We start from the raw sequence: 21,603 nt of genomic DNA on the forward strand, positions 1-21,603 counted from the left end.
GCTAAGAGTAGACTACGGAGAGTATTCAAGTACAGGAATAACAATTTAAAGGAAAAGCTCAATTTTAACATGAATTCAAGTGAGGCTCTGAGAGGGGGGTGTGTCCCACGTGACAGCTCTGAGCGCTTCTTCTAAGGAGGGGCCCAAAGATGCACCAAGAGGAAGGAGACGGTCCCAGCAGAGGCTCTCGCCTCCTAGGCCATTTGTGGAAATGCCGTGCATTTGAGGAAACAGACATTTAAAGAGTAATTGACCTAAGCCACACGACTATATTGACGGTTTTAACCTAAAATAAAGCTGGCTGGAAAACCACATCTTGAAACGACCAGGTAAATTAGAATTGTACAGCTTCCTGAACATGATGAAAACTATATAAAACGTAATTGTGTAATTGAACGGGTGCTTCTGGTAACAGCCAATAACTATCTTTTTATGACCTCATAAATGTAAGTGCTCTCTAATATTTCACTTGACTATCTGTTAGGCAGCCTTGGTTGACTTTTTTTTTAGGAGAAAACAAGAAAACATATTTATAGTATTCCACATGGCGCTACCAATAATGTTAGTGTTTTCTTTCTTTTGTTTTTAAAATATCTCGAGCGTCAGATTTTTAAAAAATTAATCTGGAAAATTAACTTAAACATTTATGGAAATTATGTTTTTATGTTTTGCATATTTCAATGTCAAATGCTTTATACACTTCAATTAATAAAATTTCATAACACCATTCAAAGAGATAAAATAGTGATCATGTTTGAAATAAATAAACTAATAATTATAAAGGTTAAGTGACTTACTCAAGGTTATCTTCTCCGCCTTACACAAGCTCAAGGCGGCAAATCTCTCCCTCTCACACACACACACTTTATCTGGCTATGGTTCAGTTATAATTCCCGCCTCTGTGATTTTACGTTATCTGTGATGCTCAGAACAAAGCACCTCTGGAAACCCGCGGCCCTGCTGCCAGCACAGTGAGAAGGAACGTTCTGGACTCGCTCACAGGCCCGACAGTTGCTCTCAGAGGAAGCACCTTCCTGGATCACCTGAAAATGGCTGAAGAAGTCCGTGGCAGGAGGATGATGGCCCCCAGGTGGACCGCCTGCGAGAACGCCGATGGCCTGGGGGACGAGGAGAGGCTGACGCCTCAGGACCCCCCTATCGCCCCCCAGGAACTAACTCTTACGCGCCCTTTCCACGTGGGTTTTGTTTGCTCTTGTTTTCGACAAAGCCCTAACAAGGGCTGTATTTGTTTTGTTGGTCACGGTTGGTGTTGTAGAAATCGCCATCTGACCTGGAAAAGGAGGTGGTGCACAGAGGAAGGATTGAGGGAGGGAAAGACTAGGAAACCTAAGACAGAAGTTCAGGCAGGTGTTTTGGGGACATTTCTGGGACCTCACTGCACGTCATGGTGCCCAAGTGTGACAGGAAGGAAACGACTGGTCACTGTCCTAAGCTACAAAAAACCATGAGGTGACAGGGGCACTCGGAGTAAGAAGCGAGGTGCGCCTGGCGTTCTGAAACCCGCCCACCAAACGCCCCAGACTGGGCTGCAACGGACAGACGTAGCTCCAAGATTTGCTGACAGACGGATGACATTTGATAAGTGAAATCATCAGAGCACGAAGAATGTCATCTGTGAAGTAAATCCATGTCACTGAGTGTCACAGAGAACGTTACTAATCGGAAAACCAGAGGCTTCGTTTTCACCCCTTTTCCATTCAGACTGCCCTCAAAAGGGGACTGTCCAGCCAGGCCCGAGCTTGGCCCGGGCGGCTCCTGCCTCCTGTCCCCCCATCGCAGCCTGGACAGCACGAAACACTCACTCTGAGCCACGTCCTTGCCCCTTCCTTTCCTGCATCGCATGCAAAGGCTCCAGTCCCTCCCCCCAGCCCAGAGAGCATGTGGCTCGTAGGCTGGGGCCCCACCTGCCCGGCACCTGGGCCACACGCACAGGCCACACGCATAATGTCACGTCGAAGCTTTTAGAAAACAATGCAGGACAGGACGTTCCAGAACCAGAGGGGAGTGGTGAGCTGTCAGACGCAACACCAAGGACACGCCCACTTCCAGGTCAATTCAAACAAAGGAGCCAATAAGCACATGCTCAGCGGCGATCCCTCTGAGGACATTTCACACGGACCCTCACTCCCAGTCACAATTAGATGACACGGCAGACTGGGCGCACGTGACACGCCAGGCTTCCGTCCCCTGCACCCCGTTTACTCCGCTGTCTGAAATCAGGTTTTAAAGGCACAGGACTATTTCTTGCTTTCTCCTCCCACCCCCAATTATCAGTCTGCGAGAAGCCAGTCACTGCATCAGTGAGTCCGTCCACGGAGAGCGCAGTCGCCCGCCGCCCGCTCCCCACCTGAAGTCCCTCCACCTGAAGGGAGACGCACAGTGCCCCCCACCCTCCCTGGGGGTGACTCACGGAGGAGAGAGCATCTCACATGGTGCCTCCCACAGAAACACTCAACTTTTAGAGTTGCGTCTTCTGAGATGGTGTCACACGCACTCCGATGCCACATGTCACCCGGTACCTTTCCTCTGAGGACACTGAGCCACTTACCCCCGTTCGCTGAACCTCCATGAAGGTCGCTCTTTGGAAGTGCGCCTCCCACTCAGCCAACTCACTGCCGAGCTCCACGCTGAAGGAGTGACTCCCACCACGACCGACCTGGACACTGAAGCAGTGTGGTCCCTGGTCCCCAAAGTCCGGGTCCCAGAACCCCAGGTTTGCGCGTGAGCAGCAGGCGTCCGGGAGCTGGGGCTGGAAGACAGGGCAGGGCTGAGGTGAGCTGGGCTGGAGCTCTCCCCACACTGTGCCCAGGGCTCCCGTGGGAGGGGACGGGACACGGCGCTGTGTGGTGAGGCCAAGGTAAGTATTGGCAAGTACATTTTGTCCACCTCTGATGTATCTGTGGGCACTTTCACTTCAAATACTGCTGACCACAAGTTCATTTTCTCTGTTAACTTTGGAGTTGGAAGTCATGACAATTTAACATAAACCCAGTAAACCCCAAAAGCGGCCAGGGCACCGCAGCAAGTGTGTCACTGCTGCCTGGCCCTGGGAAGCTGCTAGGCTCCTCTCCTATGGTCACTGTCCCCAATAGCAGGACTTCATGCTCGAATCCGTCACCCCTCCCTCTACAGACACACTGACCAGCCCACAGCAGGTGGCACTGCCGTGGACGAAGGGCCAGGAGGGTAATGAGCTGCCCAGGCTGCCAGTGGCCCGAGGAAGTGTGCCTGTACCATGGCCAGTGTGTGGCCGCAGCGGGGCGGCTGTCTGCAGGCGGGGACTTCACATCCTAACTCAGACACTTCCATTCCCGCCGGACACCCATCCACACCTGTGCCCAGTCAGCTCCCCAGGGCCGCAGGAGCTCTGCAGCAGACACATGGCTTCTTATGCTTTCTGGGCACGGACTTTAGGTAACGAGATGGAGGGTGCACAGAAGGTGGGCCCCAGGGCTCCGCGGGGGGCTGGGGACAGTTTTCAGGATCCCACTTCACGTGTGTCCCCACTCAGGTCACTCAGCCAGCTGCCTGTGTACTCTGTCCCTCATTTAGACACCTGCTGCCTTGTGTTTTGTGTATGTGTGCACATGTGTGCATGTGGCATGTGTGTCTGTGTGTGCATGTGTGTGCACGTGTGCTGTGTGTGCACATGTGCTGTGTGTGCACATGTGTGCATGTGGCATGTGTGTCTGTGTGCATGTGTGTGCACGTGTGCTGTGCGCACATGTGCTGTGTGTGCACATGTGTGCATGTGGCATGTGTGTCTGTGTGTGCATGTGTGTGCACGTGTGCTGTGTGTGCACGTGTGTGCAGGTGGTGCATGTATGTGTATATACAGGTGCTGTGTGTGCACACAGGCATGTGTGTGTGCATGTGTGGTGCCTATGTTCCTGGTCCCCACTGAACCTGGGACAGAGGCTGCACCTCGAGTTTGGAGGGAGCCCCAGGGTCTTCACCACAGACTGGGAGACTCCAAAACCACCCCTTGCACACGACTGAGCATCACAAACCAGGACCAGCAGGCGTTGGTGACCAGCCTGATCCACTGGGCCTCAGTGTCAAGGCCAAGTGCCAGAGAGGGCCTCTAGGCAGCACTCACGTTAAGTCGCGGAGACTCCCTTCCTTTCTGGTTAGGGAGCTGTGCGCCCTCACAGGAGACCAACCGGTTTGGAGCGAGGTGGACAGACTGCAGACCCTCTTGGCCAGTTACTAGCCGCTGACCCCGAACCACTTAGGTTTGCAGCTATAAACTGGGGTCATAAGAAAGAGACTGCCCCGGCTTCAAGTGACAGCACAGGTGAAATCTGTGTCTACCAGTCGTCAGCTCCGACTCTATTTACGTAAAACACACGGTCTCTGAGGCATGATCCCTGGTGCAGACTGAGACCTGGTACCTGATCTTCAGCTAAGCGCTTCCCAGACGGTCAGTGGTCATTCCCTGCAGCTACATTTCCAGCTGCCCCATAGCCCTCACCACACCCAGAATACACAAACCAGCTCAGGGGCTCCTCTCTGAAAACAGAAGGACTGTCTTTTAAATTACCTCGATTTTTTCCTGCTTCTATTTATTTATTTATTTATTTATTTATTTATTTATTTTGGAACAATTATAGTAACAATGCAGGAAATACAAAAGAGAGAATTCTATTAATACGATGACTACCTTTTTGTCATCTGATTGGGTTTTTTTATATCCTTTCCATGCAATGTCTCTGCACACATAATTTAACAAATTTGTAATATAATTAATGGAGTACTTAAACATGATCATATTAGATTTCTAAACATTTCTCAGTGGTCTTTTGATGATCCTTGAAATGTCCACTGGCTTATGTAAAACCGTTAACATCTGACACTTGTGATTGCAAAGAGTCAGCTCTGGGCAGTGAGCTCTTGCATGAGCAGTGACAGCAGTGACATTTTCTTGACTTCCTGAACTGGCAAGTCAGTGAGCTGAGCTCTAAATTCAGGAACAAAAGGGAGGGATTCAAAGTAGCTTTTGAACAACCTGAGACATTCCACGAAAACGCTGAAGGATTTCATAGACCATGTTCTTTTCCAGAATGCAAACTGTCCAGCCTCACAGAGAACCATGGGTGACAAATGCCACATAAGTGACTCACACGTGGCTCCTTCCCCACTTACCCTGCGGCTCCGTTTTAAAACAGTAACGCAGTCTCTGCGGATTGTAATGTGTTAACACAACCTAAAGGTTGGAGTGACTGATCACAGAGTTAAGTAAAGGGGACGACACGCAGAAAGGACACTGTGAGTGGCCTGTGACCGACCTGCCTTCCGTTCCTTCAGCCTGACTGCTGTCCACACAGACCCACCCCTGAGACCTCGCCTTTGAGCCTGTACAGCACAACCCATTATTGTGAAGCCTTTCTCTGCCCCTTTGAGATGCAAATCTTTTAAAAGACACATGCCAGTTCTGCTCCCAGAGCTGTCTATCCCCAGGACCCAGGGACCATCCCTTTGGAACATAAAAGTCAAGAAATGGCCCCCACCCCATGCCAGGGCAGGACCCTATCTTCATGGGGTGACTCCAAGTCACAAAACTGTATCCTACCACGAAGAGTCAAGAAAATTTAGTTTCCTTCATGTTGGGCCGGCTAGCACACAGGGGGGGCCAGGACCTCAGGGCACTCCAGCTCTTAGGGACCCTGCTTCTGGCTCCGCGGAGTCAAGCCCCCCGTCCCCGCACCCCTCACCCCTGTGCAGAGGCCTGGAAGGATTCCGTGTCTGTCGCAGTCTGATGGGTGCCCTTGTGGCTGTGGCAGGATCACACGACCCTTTAGGACTCTCCCTCGTTTCCTGCTTATTCACACAGCACCAAATGGGGCTGGACAGCAAGTCACAAAACTCCTGGTGGACACTGTGGGGGCTCCTGGGTGCCAGTGTCTGGTGAGTGAACCAGAACGAGACCTGGCCGACCTTGCAGCCAAGTAAACCTCCAGGGGGGTCCTGGCAATCACTGTCCACTTTGTGCTTCGCGGACACGCCGAGGGCCAGTCCTCAGGTGGGGAGACGACTAGCTCAGGGACGTGCGGGGATGGCTTAGCAAGACGCTGGAGGGACTCGGAGAACACAGACATTGTCACCACGGTCCTCTGCCAAACTCAGGAGCAAATTTAATTTTCCTGAAGGTTTCAAATGGAATGTCCTGATGTGGAGAGGAAACAGCCATCTACTTTTGTGCAGGGGTATTCCTGACGGTTGAATTACATGCCCTGGGCCTGTCTGTAATGTAAGTCACGGTTGTGACCTGGCTGATGGGTGCATTTCTCATCTGTTTCACGGTGCAGCAGGAGACACAACACCACACGGGACGACAGGTCTGGGCCCCAGTCACCTGCGGGCCAGAGAAATCCCACGGGCAGCATGACCCCCTGGGGAGGCAGAGGTCCTCCGATATCTGGCAAGTGACAATCCATTGCTCGGCAGAGTCCACTTGGTGACAATGCCTTGTTTTCACTTCTTTCCCACATTTTTTCATTCAGGTTCAACACACCAACCTGTCTGTGCAACTCAGCGTTACCAGGAGTTCTGTGCAAACCGAGCAATGTCAGGAGTCTTAGCAACGAGGTAACGCGTTCCTAGGCGTGCTCCACTCGGTGGCGTGTGCACCTACACGTCCTGTTATCTTTACATCTAACGTGTTCACAGGGCAGAGCAGGCCGTCCTGCTCCTGCTTCCTCAAGGCCCGTCCCTTAGGGGATGCCGCTCTCAATACACGGCGAGGGGGACAACAGGGAAACCAACCTCGTGGGAGACTAAGTGCTTCAGAACAGTCCCACTAAAGGACTGTTCTGAAAGCTGGACATGCGTGTTAGGAATGAACCTCCGCCTTCTGTACCCAGGAACACGTCTCCTCCAACAGGACCAGGTCTGGGCCGACACTGGTCGGCTCAGGCCAGGCTAAAGGAAGAAAAGCTTTTACACACATTTTGGATCTGATTTGGTAAAAACAACAACAAACTGAAGTTTCTGGAATAGTTCACTGTGATTGGAAGTGACTAAACCACCGTCCCCGTTACACACACACGCGTGTGCACACACACAGTCGGTCTGTCCATCCACCTTGGTCAGCAACAGGGCGACAACTTTCAGGACATGACAGGCAAACGACTGCAGATTTTCACGTTAGTTTACTGCCTCAATGGACAGTGCTGAGCAAATGTCTCTCTCACACTTTAAATCCAAAGGGACATCTTATCACACAGAAGCATCTCCTGTGCAAAGGACACTTACCTTGTCAACTTTAAACAGCACCTCACAGAGGTTATAGGTTTTTTCTGCTCGGACCCAGTCCAATATGCTCACCTGCAAGAACACAGAACATGAGCATAAATCTTAAGTCTTCACACACACACACACCTTCCCCCCAAAGGTCACCATGTGACGTGATGGATGTGGTAATTAACTTACTGTGGGATCGTTTCATGTATCAAATCATCACACTGTGTACTCTAAATATATTACAATTTTGTTAGCAGGTTACACCTCAGGAAAGCTGGACAACTCTTGAAATGCACCATGAGGACACATCCACGTGTCGCTGGAGAATGGGAACATTTACAGCAGGGAGTGGGCTCGTGTGTCTGCATCTTACTGAGGTCTGCGTCTGCAGTGGAGAGTGGGCGCTGAGCCTCGGGGCGGCTGTGGGTGGTGACGGGGGCTGCGTGCTCGCGGCTGACCCTGTGCGTGTCCACACCACACACATCGCTGACACATGTACTTGTAACTACACGCAGTGGGCACCCTGTGGGGAACTCATTTTGCATCCCTTTCAGACTAAATTAAGGATCAAATTTAGGTTAGATTAAGAGAATGTATACTATAATGTATATTAGAATATATACATTGTGAATAATATAAAATGTATATATTTAATAGTTAGGAAATAAAGTTCCAACTGAAGGCTCGATAGTAGCACAGTGACAAAACTGAAAGTTCTGAAACAGGACATTCCCAGAGTTTAGTACTCAACTGAATGCAGCCAGGTGTCACCTTGTAGCTCACCCGACACAGGTCCCTGGCCAGTCTGGGGGGTTCAGGTTTAGTAAGTGGTCTCTATTTGAAGTAATTTACTACTGGTGCATTAACAGGGCTCCCAGGGTGTGAGGCCGTGGGGACCAGCAGCTCAGCAGCACCCTTCTGCTGGCATCTCCTCAGGTTCCCAGCCCGACCGGATCAGAGCCCATGTTTGAGGAATGTTCCCAGCAACTTGTCTGTGCAGTGTGCTCTTGGTGGCCTCTTCTCGGTGGCCATCTCCTAAGCAAACAACTCAAGGCCAAAAGCCTGACACCTTTTCAAGGGAGAGGAAGGAGCACAGCTGCAGGAAGGGTGGCTTGTGGATTAAGAAACTGTACTTACAAAGCAGATGCGCATTTTATCACTATTCATGTTACACAAGAATTCCTCATTCTGTAAACTTGATGGCTCATGACACAATTCCCTTAAATGACAGGGTCACTGTTTTTCAGGATGCACTTCTTTTGCAGAAAGGTGTGAAAACGTCTGCTTTTCCCAAATAATGACAGTTGACAATTTTCTATGTTATTTAACTGCATTTGACTTAAAAACGTAGCAGAAACTGTAAACTATAAAATGTAATCTTGACATCTTTCAATGTTACTGTGGAAAACTTAATACGTAGCCCCACGGTGATACAGGGTAATTTAATTCTGTGTTAGATACATAATCGTCTAATATTTCTTTAGTCTACAAATCTTCAGTTAAATTACTTATTTCCAGGTAAAATTTTAAAATGATAGCACACTTGCCTAATTGACAGTCTTAAAATTGCTTTTACTATTTCTTGCATATTCGTAGGCAACAGCTACATATAATTTATGTTAATGCTATAAAATGCTGTAAAGTTAATTTTGTAACTGTTAACACCTTTTAAGGATGTTTGAAAACATAAGAGCTGCTCCATTCCTTCTCAGATCCCAACCTGCTAATCAGTACTATTGTGACTAAGGCAGGAGGGATGGAGTTCACAGGTGGGGGCGTGGCCTGGGTGTGGCCTGGGCGTGGCCGGGGCGTGGCCGGGGCGTGGCCGGGGCGTGGCCGGGGCGTGGCGTGTTTCCAGCCTGGTCTGTGCCCTGGAAGCCCTGGAAAGCCAGCCCCCCAGGGCTGATTCCTCTTCGCAGCATGAACACCCCCATTGCTCCCCTTCTTTCTCCCATCCATTTCCCTTCCTTTCTCCTCTTGTCCTTCAACTCCATCCCTTTCCCTCCTCTTGATGGACCTCAGAAACTACCCCTCAGTACGGGACTTTATCTTTCAGTTTTTCCTAAACGTTTGCCATAGAATCTTTGTGCCTTTTAAAAATTCATTTAAACATTCTGACACGAGTATTAAGAAAAGGCTAAGAACGTGGTCCAGATTTTAGGAGCAACAACCACTGCCCCTTGAGAGCAAGGGCCTGAGTGGTGACAAAGGCCTGGGGGACAGGGACCAATGCCATTTGCTGACAGGTGGTGTATTCCACACATGCCTAAGGCACTGCCATTTGGAAGATGTCCGAGCTAAACCACAAGCAGAGGAGGGTATGAGAGCTGACTCACCAGGGCCCCGGAGCGGGGGTGGGGGTTGCTGCTTATGTCCACGACCCGCCACCGCTGAGGGTGGGCATGGAGGGGACACAGCGTCCTGTCGATTTCTGTCCACTGGTCTGTCCTTTCCCTCAGAGCAGAGATCTGAACAGATTTCGAATTTCTCAGCACAATATTGACAGAAGTGCAAGGGGAGTTGACTGCAGCCAAATCTGAACAGCTGAGGGCGGTGATTTATCTGCACGATGTGGTGTTTGGGGGGGCGGTGCTGCCAACAAAGTCGGCCGAGGGATTTTAAAATGAACAAGCAAAACCCGGCATTAATAAAAATTACATTACCCATCGCATGACTGCGGAGGTGCCCTCTGCCCCCACAAATAAGAACTTCTGTTCATGACGTCGAAACTCCCAAGGGAAGTGGATCACACTGTATTTTGCTCACACAGGTATGGAATTTGATGAAATATGGAAAGCCTTTCTCATAATTTAGAATTTTGTACACGAGGAGAAATCACATACAGAGACCTGAACTGCGACAAGGGAAGTGCGAGCCTTCAGGGGCGTGATCTGGAGGTGGCCGTGAGGAGGTGGCCGAGCTGGCGGGGCAGCGGGAGCGGGGGCGGGGCAGCTGAGAGCCTGCTCTGTGCTCCCAGGGGCAGGCCATGCACCCCCGCTGGAGCCCAAGGAGAACTGATCACTGACAGCCACTCTCCCGGGTCACCAACCATCCTCCCTGGGGCCTCAATGGAGGCCAGCAGGGTTATTCGCCGCTATTTTCATGTCTTTAAATTCCTAGTTCTTTTCTAAAGTTCCCCTGTGAGATGAAACCATATAATCTTACATTTAGCAACAAATGTTAATGAATATTATTACACTTGTCCTGAGGAGCATTCAGTGACCATTTATACAAATATTTAGGGAACGCCTCACGTAAGGAAACCACAGCATTGGTGTGTGACTGTGACATGGAGCCTGGACGGCAGCTGGGGACAAAGAAACACTCAGTGGGGGACTGGGCAGGTTCTCCAGGCTGGGTTTATTAATGGTGCTATACCGTTGTCAGCAGTTTAGTTTTAACAAACATACCAGCTATGGAGGAGCTAACATTTGGGAACACAGGAACTCTCCTTCCACATGTGCAACTTCCCTGTAAATCTAAAATTACTCCAAAATGCAAAGCTAATTTTACAAAAAACTATCCTTATCAATTAAAACAAACATGTTATCTTTATGTTTGAATGTGGAACTTGATTTGTTCCTTTGTTACATTTGAAACAACTTTGTTGACGTATGATTGACACCAACAATGGTGCACATTTAATGTATACAATGTAATGAGTTTGAAGATAGAGAACCATGAAAGCCCCACTGTGACCTACGCCATCGCCTGTCCATCAGCTGCCAAAGGAAGAGGGACGTGTGCTGTGAGGTGGGGGCGGTGGGAAAGGGGCCTCGGGTGCTGTTGGTGGGAATGGAAAGTGAACAGCCGTTCTGGAAAACAGCATGAAGTGCTTCAAAAACTTAAAAATATTTGCCTGGAGTATCATTTTCCACTGTAATGAAATACTACTCGGCCATAAGAAAAGAGGAAATACTGCCATTTGTGACACATGGATGGATCTTGAGATTATCATGCTAAGTGAACTAAGTTAGACAGAAAACAGTTTGAGAACCACATGATTTCACTGATATGTGGGATATAAAACTGAAAGCAACAAAGAAACAAGAGAAACAAATAAAGGAACAAAAACTCATAGACACAGACAGTCGTCTATGCTCAGTGGTTACCAGAGGGACGGGGGGAAAGGGGTGGTAGAAGAGTAAAAAGGGTTCAAACATATGGTGATGGAAGGAGAACTGACTCTGGGTGGTGAACACACAGGGCAATATACAGATGATGTCATACAGAATTGTACACTTGAAATCTCTCTAATTTTATTATACTAACCACTGTCGCCACAATACATTGAATAAAGATTAGAATAATGGAAGCTAGAACCATCATATGGCTCAGCACCTCCACTTCCGGTGTTTATCTAAAGGAAATGAAATCTGGGTCTCATGTTACCCACACTCCCATGTTCACGACAGTTGTATTCTCCACTGTCAGGACGTGGATGTAACGAAAACATCCCCCGACACATGAATGAGCACAGAAAACGTGCCTGTGCACAGCGTGCAGTGCTATCGAGCCGAAGAAGAAGGAAATCCTTTCACTTATTTTTAATGGCACGAAGCTCCATCAATGCTGTAGGGAACTTGCATTCAAATTTGTAGAACATGAAGGCACAGGTTTTGTTGTTTGCAGTTCTGATGTTCAGACTACTTCTAGGCAGGCACCCACCAGTTGCTTTAAGTTAGTAAATGACATATTGCTAAAAACAATTACGACGCATTTAGTCAGTTCGAGGTGAGCTGTGTTTGTGGGAACTGGAAAATAAAAGGCAAACTGTAGCATTCTGCATAAAATTTACATGATGGACCGGACTAAATCGGGCAGTTTATTTTAATAAACCTTGGAAGATATTAGGGAAAAGAATAGCTTTTGTGTTTCAGAAATGCCTCAAGAGAAGGGTCTGTCTGTTTTGTTTTGGGGTTTCTCCCACCACATGACTGATGCTCCAAGACATGGCCTCCTGAAACCCCAACTCCAACAGCGCAGGTTTGAAGCAGAGCGAGGCTGCCATCTCCCAGTGAAAGACAGAAATGGATTCATCTATGGATTTAGAGGCAGAAAAGCCAGTGAATCCTGAGCAGAACCCTTCCAAACGTGGGGGGGACAGGGGACAAAAGCATGGTCTCTTCCAAACCCAGGTTGGCTGGCTGCTTCTCCTCACCCGCACCCTTCCTGGGAATGTCAGAGTGTCCTTACCGGAGGGGTGCAGAACACGTACAGGGAGGGGCCTTTTAGGGCCAGGAACGTGGGCCTGAAGGTTTGAGAGCGGTCGGCCTCTTCGAGCCTCTCACTGACCCAACCCATGTGCACAACCTGCAGAGGGAAAGCTCGAAAGTTAGAAGCCCTGACAAGTGTGCACTGTCACAGGGGCAGCCAGACAGCCACCAAACACATCATCTTCCCACGACCTCAGCACACCAAAGCCGCAGCCTGAGACGGAGGGGCTGGGGGCCCAGGTCCGTCTCCAGATGAAGCAGCAGACATGAGTCTGACATCCCGCTGAAACATCCAGAGTTTGTTATCGGGACAGGCTGCACATGTGAGCTGCTGACCACCTCTGGTGTGGCCAGTGCTGACCACTCAGCGGCATTCAAGTTGTACCTTACGTATCTCGTACAACACAGTATTTCATCTCATTCCATTAGTGTTAGTTAGTGTTACACACTCGTCTGTGAGTGGCAAAAACAACTCACTGCATTTTCCATTTCTGTGGTAAGCATAAGCTTGACAAATGTGGGACAAACAATTGTTTCTTCAGTTCAACTTCCTGACAACAGCAAACCTAGTATGACCATATTAGATTACTACAGCTGGCACTGACTATTTTTCATCTGTGACACAAAATGCAAACAATGACAAATCAGAATACGATTCAAAGTTAATGGAAACAGTCAAACAACTTAAGAATTCAGCGCATGAGTTCATACTCAATATATTAAGCTAAAGCCCCGTGCGTCTTGCCTAAAATTTTAATGTGACACATATTTTGTTGTAAGTGTTAAGAGTCATTTCATTTTAATTTTTCCACTTCCTCATTTTGTCATGTTAACAAGAAAACAACCCTAACATATTCTTAGGTAGTAAATATTTAAAGCAACTTGCACAAAATTGTTAGGACGTTATCATGGTCATGGCAACCACTTCCAGACATGCACTGTCCTGGGAGCTGTTTCAGGGTGGGGGCGTCCCACAGACACTGGTGCCCACGTGAGTGCCCGTGATGGCCGCTGTCCGGGCGAGTGCAATGACGACTCCTGGGCGCCAGGTATGCCATTTCCGATACCATTCTTTGCTTGATAAATCACTGACAGCTTTCCCTCCTGTGGCTGGTGAAAGACCTCGTATGTCAAGATGCTAGATGATATTCTACATTGTTCCCGCCGAGGGAGAGAAAACTGAGGTGTGTCATGCTAGGGACAATGCTCGCCATGGCTGAACAGTCAGCATTATCAGGGGCCTGGCGTTGAGGCCACTCACATGTACGGCTGTGAACTTCTAGGCCCTCACATCTGTGTGACAAGAGCTGGATGCTGTGTAGTTTTGTTATTAGCAGACGACAGCTGTAGTTCTATGTGTCCTCGCACACACAGAACTCTGCTGACCACCAGAGAAGGGGACTAGCATGCCCTCGCGTGGTACGTGCTGGGATTGAGTGCCGAGACACAGGCTCCCCACCGAGAGTGCTGGCCGGCAGCAGCCAACTAATAACACGCTGTTCAGATGACACGTGTCCTTCAGTATTGCGTGACGGACACTCAAGTATCACTGATTCCTTAAACGTCTTGTGGGTTTAAAACCAAGTACATAGATTATTTAAAAACATAGAATTGATTTATTTATTTCCCTTTTTGTCTCATTGGGTCACGTAGATAAATATTTGGGGGGAGTTTATAACACTAACAATACTTCTTTTAATCATAATATGGTGCTCAATTTCCATTGTTAAAAATATTTCATTTCAGTTGGGTTGTTTCCTTACCATGAGTTTTATGAGTTCTTTGTACATGGTGGATAAGAAACGTTTCATTTTTACTAGCTATTTTAGCAGGCTGGTGGGGAACGGAAAATAATCACAATCCAAAAGAAAAACAGTAGCAATGGGAACAAAACACCCCCCTCTCTGTCTGTCACAGTGTGCTGCGAGGCTCCTGAAAATCTGTCCAATGCGTATTTCCTCTGGTGAGACTTCCTACTAGTCAGAGCCTTTGAATTTGCTTCTAATTAGACTCATAAAGGGGAAGAAGAGATTCAAGAATTCTTTTGCCTGTAGGGGAGGACAAAACCTGCAGTCTTTCCTTTTCCTTAATTTTTTAATCACATATTCAAACACTGCCAAGCCTCCCATCCTCCTCTTTCTCTTCATGAAATACTTAACCACTGCAGTGCTGCAGTTTAGATTTCACAAGAATGACGCATGGGAACCTGACCTGGGGGAACACGGCAGTTAAGACGCAGCAGTAATAGCCACACAGAAGCAAATGCAATGCCAGACAGACAGACTTTAGGCAGACAGATGCCAGGAGACTGAGACATTACAGACAGGTGGGTTTATACCACGGACAGAGCTCGGTGAGAAGGCTGCACAGGGCAGCATGCACCCTCTCAGGGCTGCCCTTGTCCAGACACAGAGTTGCCGCCCGACCGCGACACAGCATGGCACTTGCTCTCGTTCTCTGGGGGGCGCAGTGGGCCGAGTGCCTGTTTCTCCCCAGCCCCATCCAGCACTGGACAGTCTGTTCCTTCCTGTATCTGGTGAAGGGTGCTCGGCACATCACCCAACAGGAATGTTATTTGGAGGAGTGAAGGATGAGCTCCTTTTCTGGCCAAGAGGGCGACACACAGGTTAACAATCTGAAACGTCTGTAACTTGGATGTGAATGTAATGAAATTCCCTATGCAGCTGAATTCCACCTACATTAATTAGCAGATAAACAAGTTACAGCTTAGCTATTATTGGAAACAGTGGCTGATTTATGAAGTATTTTGAGGTATATGCAGTTCATAAATAACTTGAAGGAGACCTAATTTTATCTTTTACATTATGAATTTCCTAATGGCTTTACATATCCCAAGAAATGTATATTATAATTTTATGAACACCTATCTGATTGTATCACCATAATTAAATTAAGAGGACATAACCATCATAGTAAAGAAGCATATTTTCATTTATCTTTTCTGATGACATTTCTATAGGAAACTATTTTTCTTTCTTCCTCACTTGAATGAGTCAAGATAATTAGTTCAGCATCCATCAGATGATGACAGAACAGCTGGTCTTTTCCTTTACACAGAAGTAGCCAGAATTACCAGAGTTGTTCAGGGTGGTTTTTTTCTTTTTTTCCCGTGTGTGTGTGTGTGTGTGTGTGTGTGTGTGTGTGTGTGTGTGTGTGTATGTGTTGGGTAGTTAAGGCATCCATAGCTCTCTTTAATGCAGGCTTTTGAGAAGAAATTTATTTTGGAAATACACAGAGCTATCTGCTATCATACTGGGGTGGACATATGTTCTGGTTTGTTTGGGACAATTCAAAATTTGTGCCTGTTGTTTTAGCGTCACTTTTAGGTTGGTCTTTGTCCCAGAAAGAAGTGCCCAGTGTGGATAACAAATTGTACGGTATTTTACGTACTAGATGTAAGAGTCTAAAAATGTATATCCTATGCCTTTTGTATTATCCTTCTAATGCTGTTTGGTTTTTGTTGGCCAATTTCAGTGGTTGTCAAATATCTTTATTTTTTTAATACTTATTCAAATATTATTTATTTGCTACACACCAAAATCAATAATTGTCCAGAATGATTTTTAAAATTCTGTTTTTGAAGGGTCCAACATCATAAATATAAACTATAATACATACAAAATATTTAATTTGGGGAGAAAATGTGAAAGAATCCTCTACCGAAAGCACAAAAACATATGGTAGGGGTAATTCGTTAATAATTCTACATAGTGACACTCTAATATTTACTTCCAAATAAACTAATTCAAACACCCAAGTAAATTCAAAGTTATATAAAACTTTTTAAGGTTAAAAAAAGACTTTAGATTACTCAGTATGACTTTCTTGGTTTATAGATGAAGAACTAGGACTCAGATGTTAATTTATTTACGTTACACCACTGGAGAAGGGTTAGCTGGGATCAGAATCCAGGTTTTAGTCAAATAAGGCTGCCAAGAGAGACATCACACATATGAGGTTCAATATGTGATAAAATGTCACTAAAACAAAAGCAAGATTATCCCATTGCCTCCAAGGTGTTTGAACCACGATTCATTGAATGTTCTCTGTCTCTAGTGGGAGTTTGCTTCTCAGACAAAGTTTCTCTGAACCTTAATTCATGATTCTCTCTTGTGAGGCAATGAGAAAGAGGACTTAAATTCAAAGCAAAAAAAAACATGTTTTGATTTCCAGACGAGTGCTTCTTGTGGTGCCAAGTCGTTCAAGTGCACCTATGAGAACCCTCGGTGTTCTTCCAACACAGCAAGTTCAAGGCCCATGGAAACGGCACATCACAGCAGCATGTACTCAGCATAAGGGCTGCTCACATTTGCTCTGTACTTAACTGTGTGCGAACCACTGACCCTGGCTGATGTGTCAGGACAGTCACAGGAGAGGACCACTGCCCCACCGTGAACGAGACGAAGGAGCACCACTGGAGCACTCCCTCCCATGGACTCTGGGGAGCCTCTCATTCATTGTAAAAAGGACCTCACGGGCATTTTGCTAATTTTGATTATGCCAATAGAAACCCAATTTCTAATGGCAAATTATTCCTGGAGACAACAGGACCGATGTGGTCCATTCTCCCAGCAGCCTTAGTAAATAAATCCAGAGAAGACGTGCTTCATGTGTGAAGTATGGACAGGTACATCCTCAGTGGAAAAGTCTGACAACTTCTGTGTCAGGAACACAAAGCATAGCTGGAATATAATATTTCATGTATAAGAATATGAAATGAATCCTGTATTAGCTTGAAGACACTTATGGAAATATTACTCATTAAATAGCTAACCATATCATTTAAATATATGAAAAAACATAGTTGATCATAAATTTAGAAAAATATTACAAGAGTAACTTTTCTTAGAATTTCTTTTCTAATTTAAAAATGTCGACCAGACCCGTTTAATTCAAAACTTGGCCCTAATTTCCAATCTTTTTTCAGTAAATTTTTGATTGGCAGAGGCTTATTCTCCTGAATGTCTGCCATCTTGAATTCAAATTTTATCACTAAGCGTCACTTAAAATGTTGACAAGCAGTACTTAAAGTACACCGAATGCATTCTTCTCAGCTGTCTTCACTTGGAGCTACAGTGGACACTTCCTCAAACGCATGAAAGATGCAATCAGAAAACTAATGAGCTATGAACAAAAACTGTGTGCCCTTCCAGTGCAGCCTACACTATGGCTTTATCAGAAAGGACGCAGGACAACAGTGGCCTGGAGTTCACCTACTTGTCCCTCAGCTTGATGTGAGAGATTGTCCTACGTCCCCCTCGGCCCAGCCCAAGAGCAGCCCTTGACTTGGAGGTCAGGCCTGCGCTCCGAGGAGCAGAGCTGAGGGTCCTGACGTGGCGGCCACACCTGTGACTGGGCCTCACAGTGAGCAAATTGCCTGTCTGGGAAGGGTGCCCACCGCCCCCAATAACACCTGCTGGGTCAAAGGCCACGCAAGAGGGAACTCTCCAAGTGAGGATGCTGTCTAAGCAAATCACTCGGTGCCTGAGCGTCCAAGTTACACAGGTGCCCCGTCATACACCCTGTCAGCTTAAACCACCGCCTGGGCCTGCGATTCTTTCATCACGCTTCCTCATGAAACACGGCTGCCGACAGACAGACCCCGATCACACAGCCCACACAGGAGATGGGACGATTCCTCCGACACTATTTCCACGGCGCACGAGTAGTTCGGTGATGTGAACAGTGAGGGCATGACCTCCGTCTGGCATGTGCTCATGTTTTTCTATCAAAATTTCCAAATCAAATGCCATCAACAGGAAGAGAGTACTTTTGGAGACTTATTATACGACCAGCACAAAACTCACTGCCCCTACCTGGTCACACGGAGAACAGCACTTATTTGTCATTTCCATCTGCAGAGAGAGGGAAGTGAGGAGAGGAGTCAGTCGCTATGACAAGCACATTCATGCCACAGATTTGCAGCCTGTTTCACTGGCAACGGAATTAACTAGCTGCAGGGAGTGTCCTTGGGAATGAGTTTCTCTTACAATTCATTTCTTAGCAGAGTAAATACCAACAGCTAGCAGCAATTCCCATAACAGAAAAAAACCAGTGTTGGTATACTTAAATTACTGTTTTTCAAATATCAGCGTTTTATGCAAGTGAAGCTATGGGACAGCTGATGCTTAAATTTCAACATCTGGAAAAATAGGGAAATGATTCTGCTATACATGGACTTATGGTCATTACGGCTTTCACATTCCTCATTTGATCCTTCACTTAGTGCACTCCTGCAAGGTGGTATTATTTCCCAGACGTTTATCAGTGAGGCCAGGAAGTCCAAAAGAATAACACGCCAAGGCGCCACACTGGAAAGGGCTCTGAGCCTACGTTTCTGGCTCTGAAGTATTGGCGCTTCCTTTGCTCTGCTCGGCTGAATTGCTAGAATGTGTGGAAATCACCTAAAGCTGAAGAGCTCTCGTCACAGGCAGTTCAGCAAATATCAACCAACCACCACCTGTGTTTTTTCTTTCTTTTCCTTTTACATCCAGGTACGTTCAGAATTCAGAATGTCAACTTCGAAAACTAAGGTCTAGAAAAGTTCTGGCCTCCTTACATAACTGAAGGAAGCCCTGAGGTCTGGAGAAGAGAAATCCAACACATTCCCCCAATATTTTAATGTGCTCTGTCGGCCTTGCTTGCAGCGTCCAGGAGCAAGGCAGTGTGTACAGAGGAAGAGGGTGGTGGGTGGGGTGGGTGTGGGCGGTACGCAGGGGCCTGGTCTCGCCGAGAGCACGAGACCAAAGCCCGCCCTGGGACAGAAGCCTCGGTTGGGATGTCCCCGCAGTCAACAGGGCCAGTCAGCTGGGAGGGACTGAGAACAAGAAAGCTGGTCAAAGGCCACCTTCCAGGCGCCTCCCAGCTGTGGCCGCCACACTGGTGGCTTCAAAGAACCTCATACTCGACTGATTTTTCACTCCCACCCGATCTCGTTTTACTCTTTATTTGGTAGTTTACATTGACCTTAAAAATCAAAAAGATCACTCCAGGAGACAAAGCACTGTTTCTTTTTTGATAACTGCAGTGAAAATTGGAGAAGTCACGTTTTGGGTTGGAAATGCCTCTTTACAAGTTTTCACCATGTTTCGACGAATTATACCTTTAACCCAACTAGGTTCCCCAAATAAAAATGCCACTTTATATCCATGCATTTGGAATCTATCTATAATATCTATCTATCTTTATTTCTATTTCTATTCACACAAATATTTCTGTGTATGAACGTGGAAAGCAAGAGACAGAGAGGAAGGGAGGGAGAGACCGACCATTCAAGTACCCAGATGTCTGACTCAGCTTATACTCTTACTGAGGAAACACTCACATGGCTTAACTTTTAACTTTTTTAGTCATAGATCTGAAATGTTGGGGGGAAGTACCTGTTCTTCTGTTTCATGCTCTAGCTGGTTGTTTTCGGGTTAATCATGAGTGACAAAGCCCCTAATTATCTCCGTGCATTAGAAGGGAGTGGGACGCTGTACTCACGGTTTGCAGCGTCAGGTCACTGATGTTTGCAGACACGGCTCGAAGCCAGCCGGCGTGCTCCTGGGTGCTGGGAAACTGAAGCAGACCCGAGCTCGCTCCATCCAGTGCCACCACCTGGAAGGCGTCGGGCCTGCAGGAAGGAGAGGACGGTGCTGGGCGAGGAGCCTGCAGACCCATCCTGACAGGAGCACCGAGGGCCCTCAGCCCAGCTGGCCGCACGCCCGCCCTCCAGCCCCACTCAGTATGGAGCTGCGCACGCAGGAAACATGGTAGAGAGACAGTGTGCCCGTCCACGGACTCTCCCACGTGGTGAGGAGCTTTACTGGAGTGCAGGTCAGTACCTTGAGGTCCCCCACCAACAACTATTCCTAATTCAATAAAAACACGGAAGGCGATTCCCATGGGAAACAGTTCTTGCTCCCGTGGAAATTCTGGCTTACTGCCTGTGGGGTCCTCGGTAGCTTTTCCCTCGAAGGCAGTTTGCTGTGCTTTTGAAACCTCTGATCACAGGGCAAGGGAAGGGCGTCCTCACAGCACTGACCTCGTTTTATGGCCACACATACATTTCTGATTTATGACAGAGCTTTTGAAGAAGTTGGTTCTCCTTCCTTTTCTCCATGAAAATTGGCGTGCCACAAGCCTACCATGACAAATGATTCCTAACAGCAAAACGACTGTCTGCAGCTTAGTACTTCTTCCCTATAATGCAAAGCCTGTTTTCCAAATATAATTTATACAAAACTACTGTTACAGACTGAGTTGTACACTTTCCAAACATCATCGTTGCTGCCCTAATCCCCATTGTGGACATATGTGTTGCTGGGGCCTCCGAGGAAAGAAGTAAGGTCGAGTGGGTCCCCGATGTGACAGCACTAGTGTCCTTGTAAGAGGAGGCCTGGAACTCTGCCAGGTGAGGACACAGAGAGGGCGGCAGCATGGGCCGGCCAGTAAGGGGGTTCTCACCAACAGCAGGAAGGGGGTTCTCACTGACGGCAGGAAGGGGGTTCTCACCGACACCAGGAAGGGGGTTCTCACCGACGGCAGGAAGGGGGTTCTCACTGATACCAGGAAGGGGGTTCTCACCGACAGCAGGAAGGGGGTTCTCACCAACAGCAGGAAGGGGGTTCTCACTGACGGCAGGAAGGGGGTTCTCACTGACGGCAGGAAGGGGGTTCTCACCAACAGCAGGAAGGGGGTTCTCACTGATACCAGGAAGGGGGTTCTCACCGACAGCAGGAAGGGGGTTCTCACCGACGGCAGGAAGGGGGTTCTCACCGACGGCAGGAAGGGGGTTCTCACCGACGGCAGGAAGGGGGTTCTCACCGACAGCAGGAAGGGGGTTCTCACCGACAGCAGGAAGGGGGTTCTCACCGACAGCAGGAAGGGGGTTCTCACCGACAGCAGGAAGGGGGTTCTCACCGACAGCAGGAAGGGGGTTCTCACCGACACCAGGAAGGGGGTTCTCACCGACACCAGGAAGGGGGTTCTCACCGACAGCAGGAAGGGGGTTCTCACCGACAGCAGGAAGGGGGTTCTCACCGACAGCAGGAAGGGGGTTCTCACCGACAGCAGGAAGGGGGTTCTCACCGACAGCAGGAAGGGGGTTCTCACCGACAGC

At 47.8% G+C, this 21,603-nt stretch overlaps 1 protein-coding gene across 6 annotated transcripts in view; it reads right to left on the bottom strand.

Annotated features, from left to right (window-relative positions):
* SNTG2 (syntrophin gamma 2) overlaps nt 1-21,603 on the bottom strand; it is a 160,402-nt gene that overhangs the window by 31,887 nt on the left and 106,912 nt on the right. For 4 of the 6 annotated variants that reach the window (XM_081068248.1, XM_081068247.1, XM_081068250.1 and 1 more), the window contains exons 10-15: nt 19,986-20,115; nt 18,317-18,355; nt 12,460-12,576; nt 9,600-9,731; nt 7,276-7,347; nt 2,570-2,770 (exon numbers count right to left, since the gene is read on the bottom strand). In XM_081068248.1, the coding sequence (XP_080924374.1) occupies nt 2,570-2,770; nt 7,276-7,347; nt 9,600-9,731; nt 12,460-12,576; nt 18,317-18,355; nt 19,986-20,115 (691 nt within the window). The remainder of the gene's footprint in view (nt 1-2,569; nt 2,771-7,275; nt 7,348-9,599; nt 9,732-12,459; nt 12,577-18,316; nt 18,356-19,985; nt 20,116-21,603) is intronic. The other 2 variants (XM_081068249.1, XM_081068251.1) reach the window with 2 other exon arrangements.

The sequence above is a fragment of the Rhinolophus hipposideros genome (assembly GCF_964194185.1).
Source record: "Rhinolophus hipposideros genome assembly, chromosome: 12".
Taxonomy (NCBI): Eukaryota; Metazoa; Chordata; class Mammalia; order Chiroptera; family Rhinolophidae; genus Rhinolophus; species Rhinolophus hipposideros.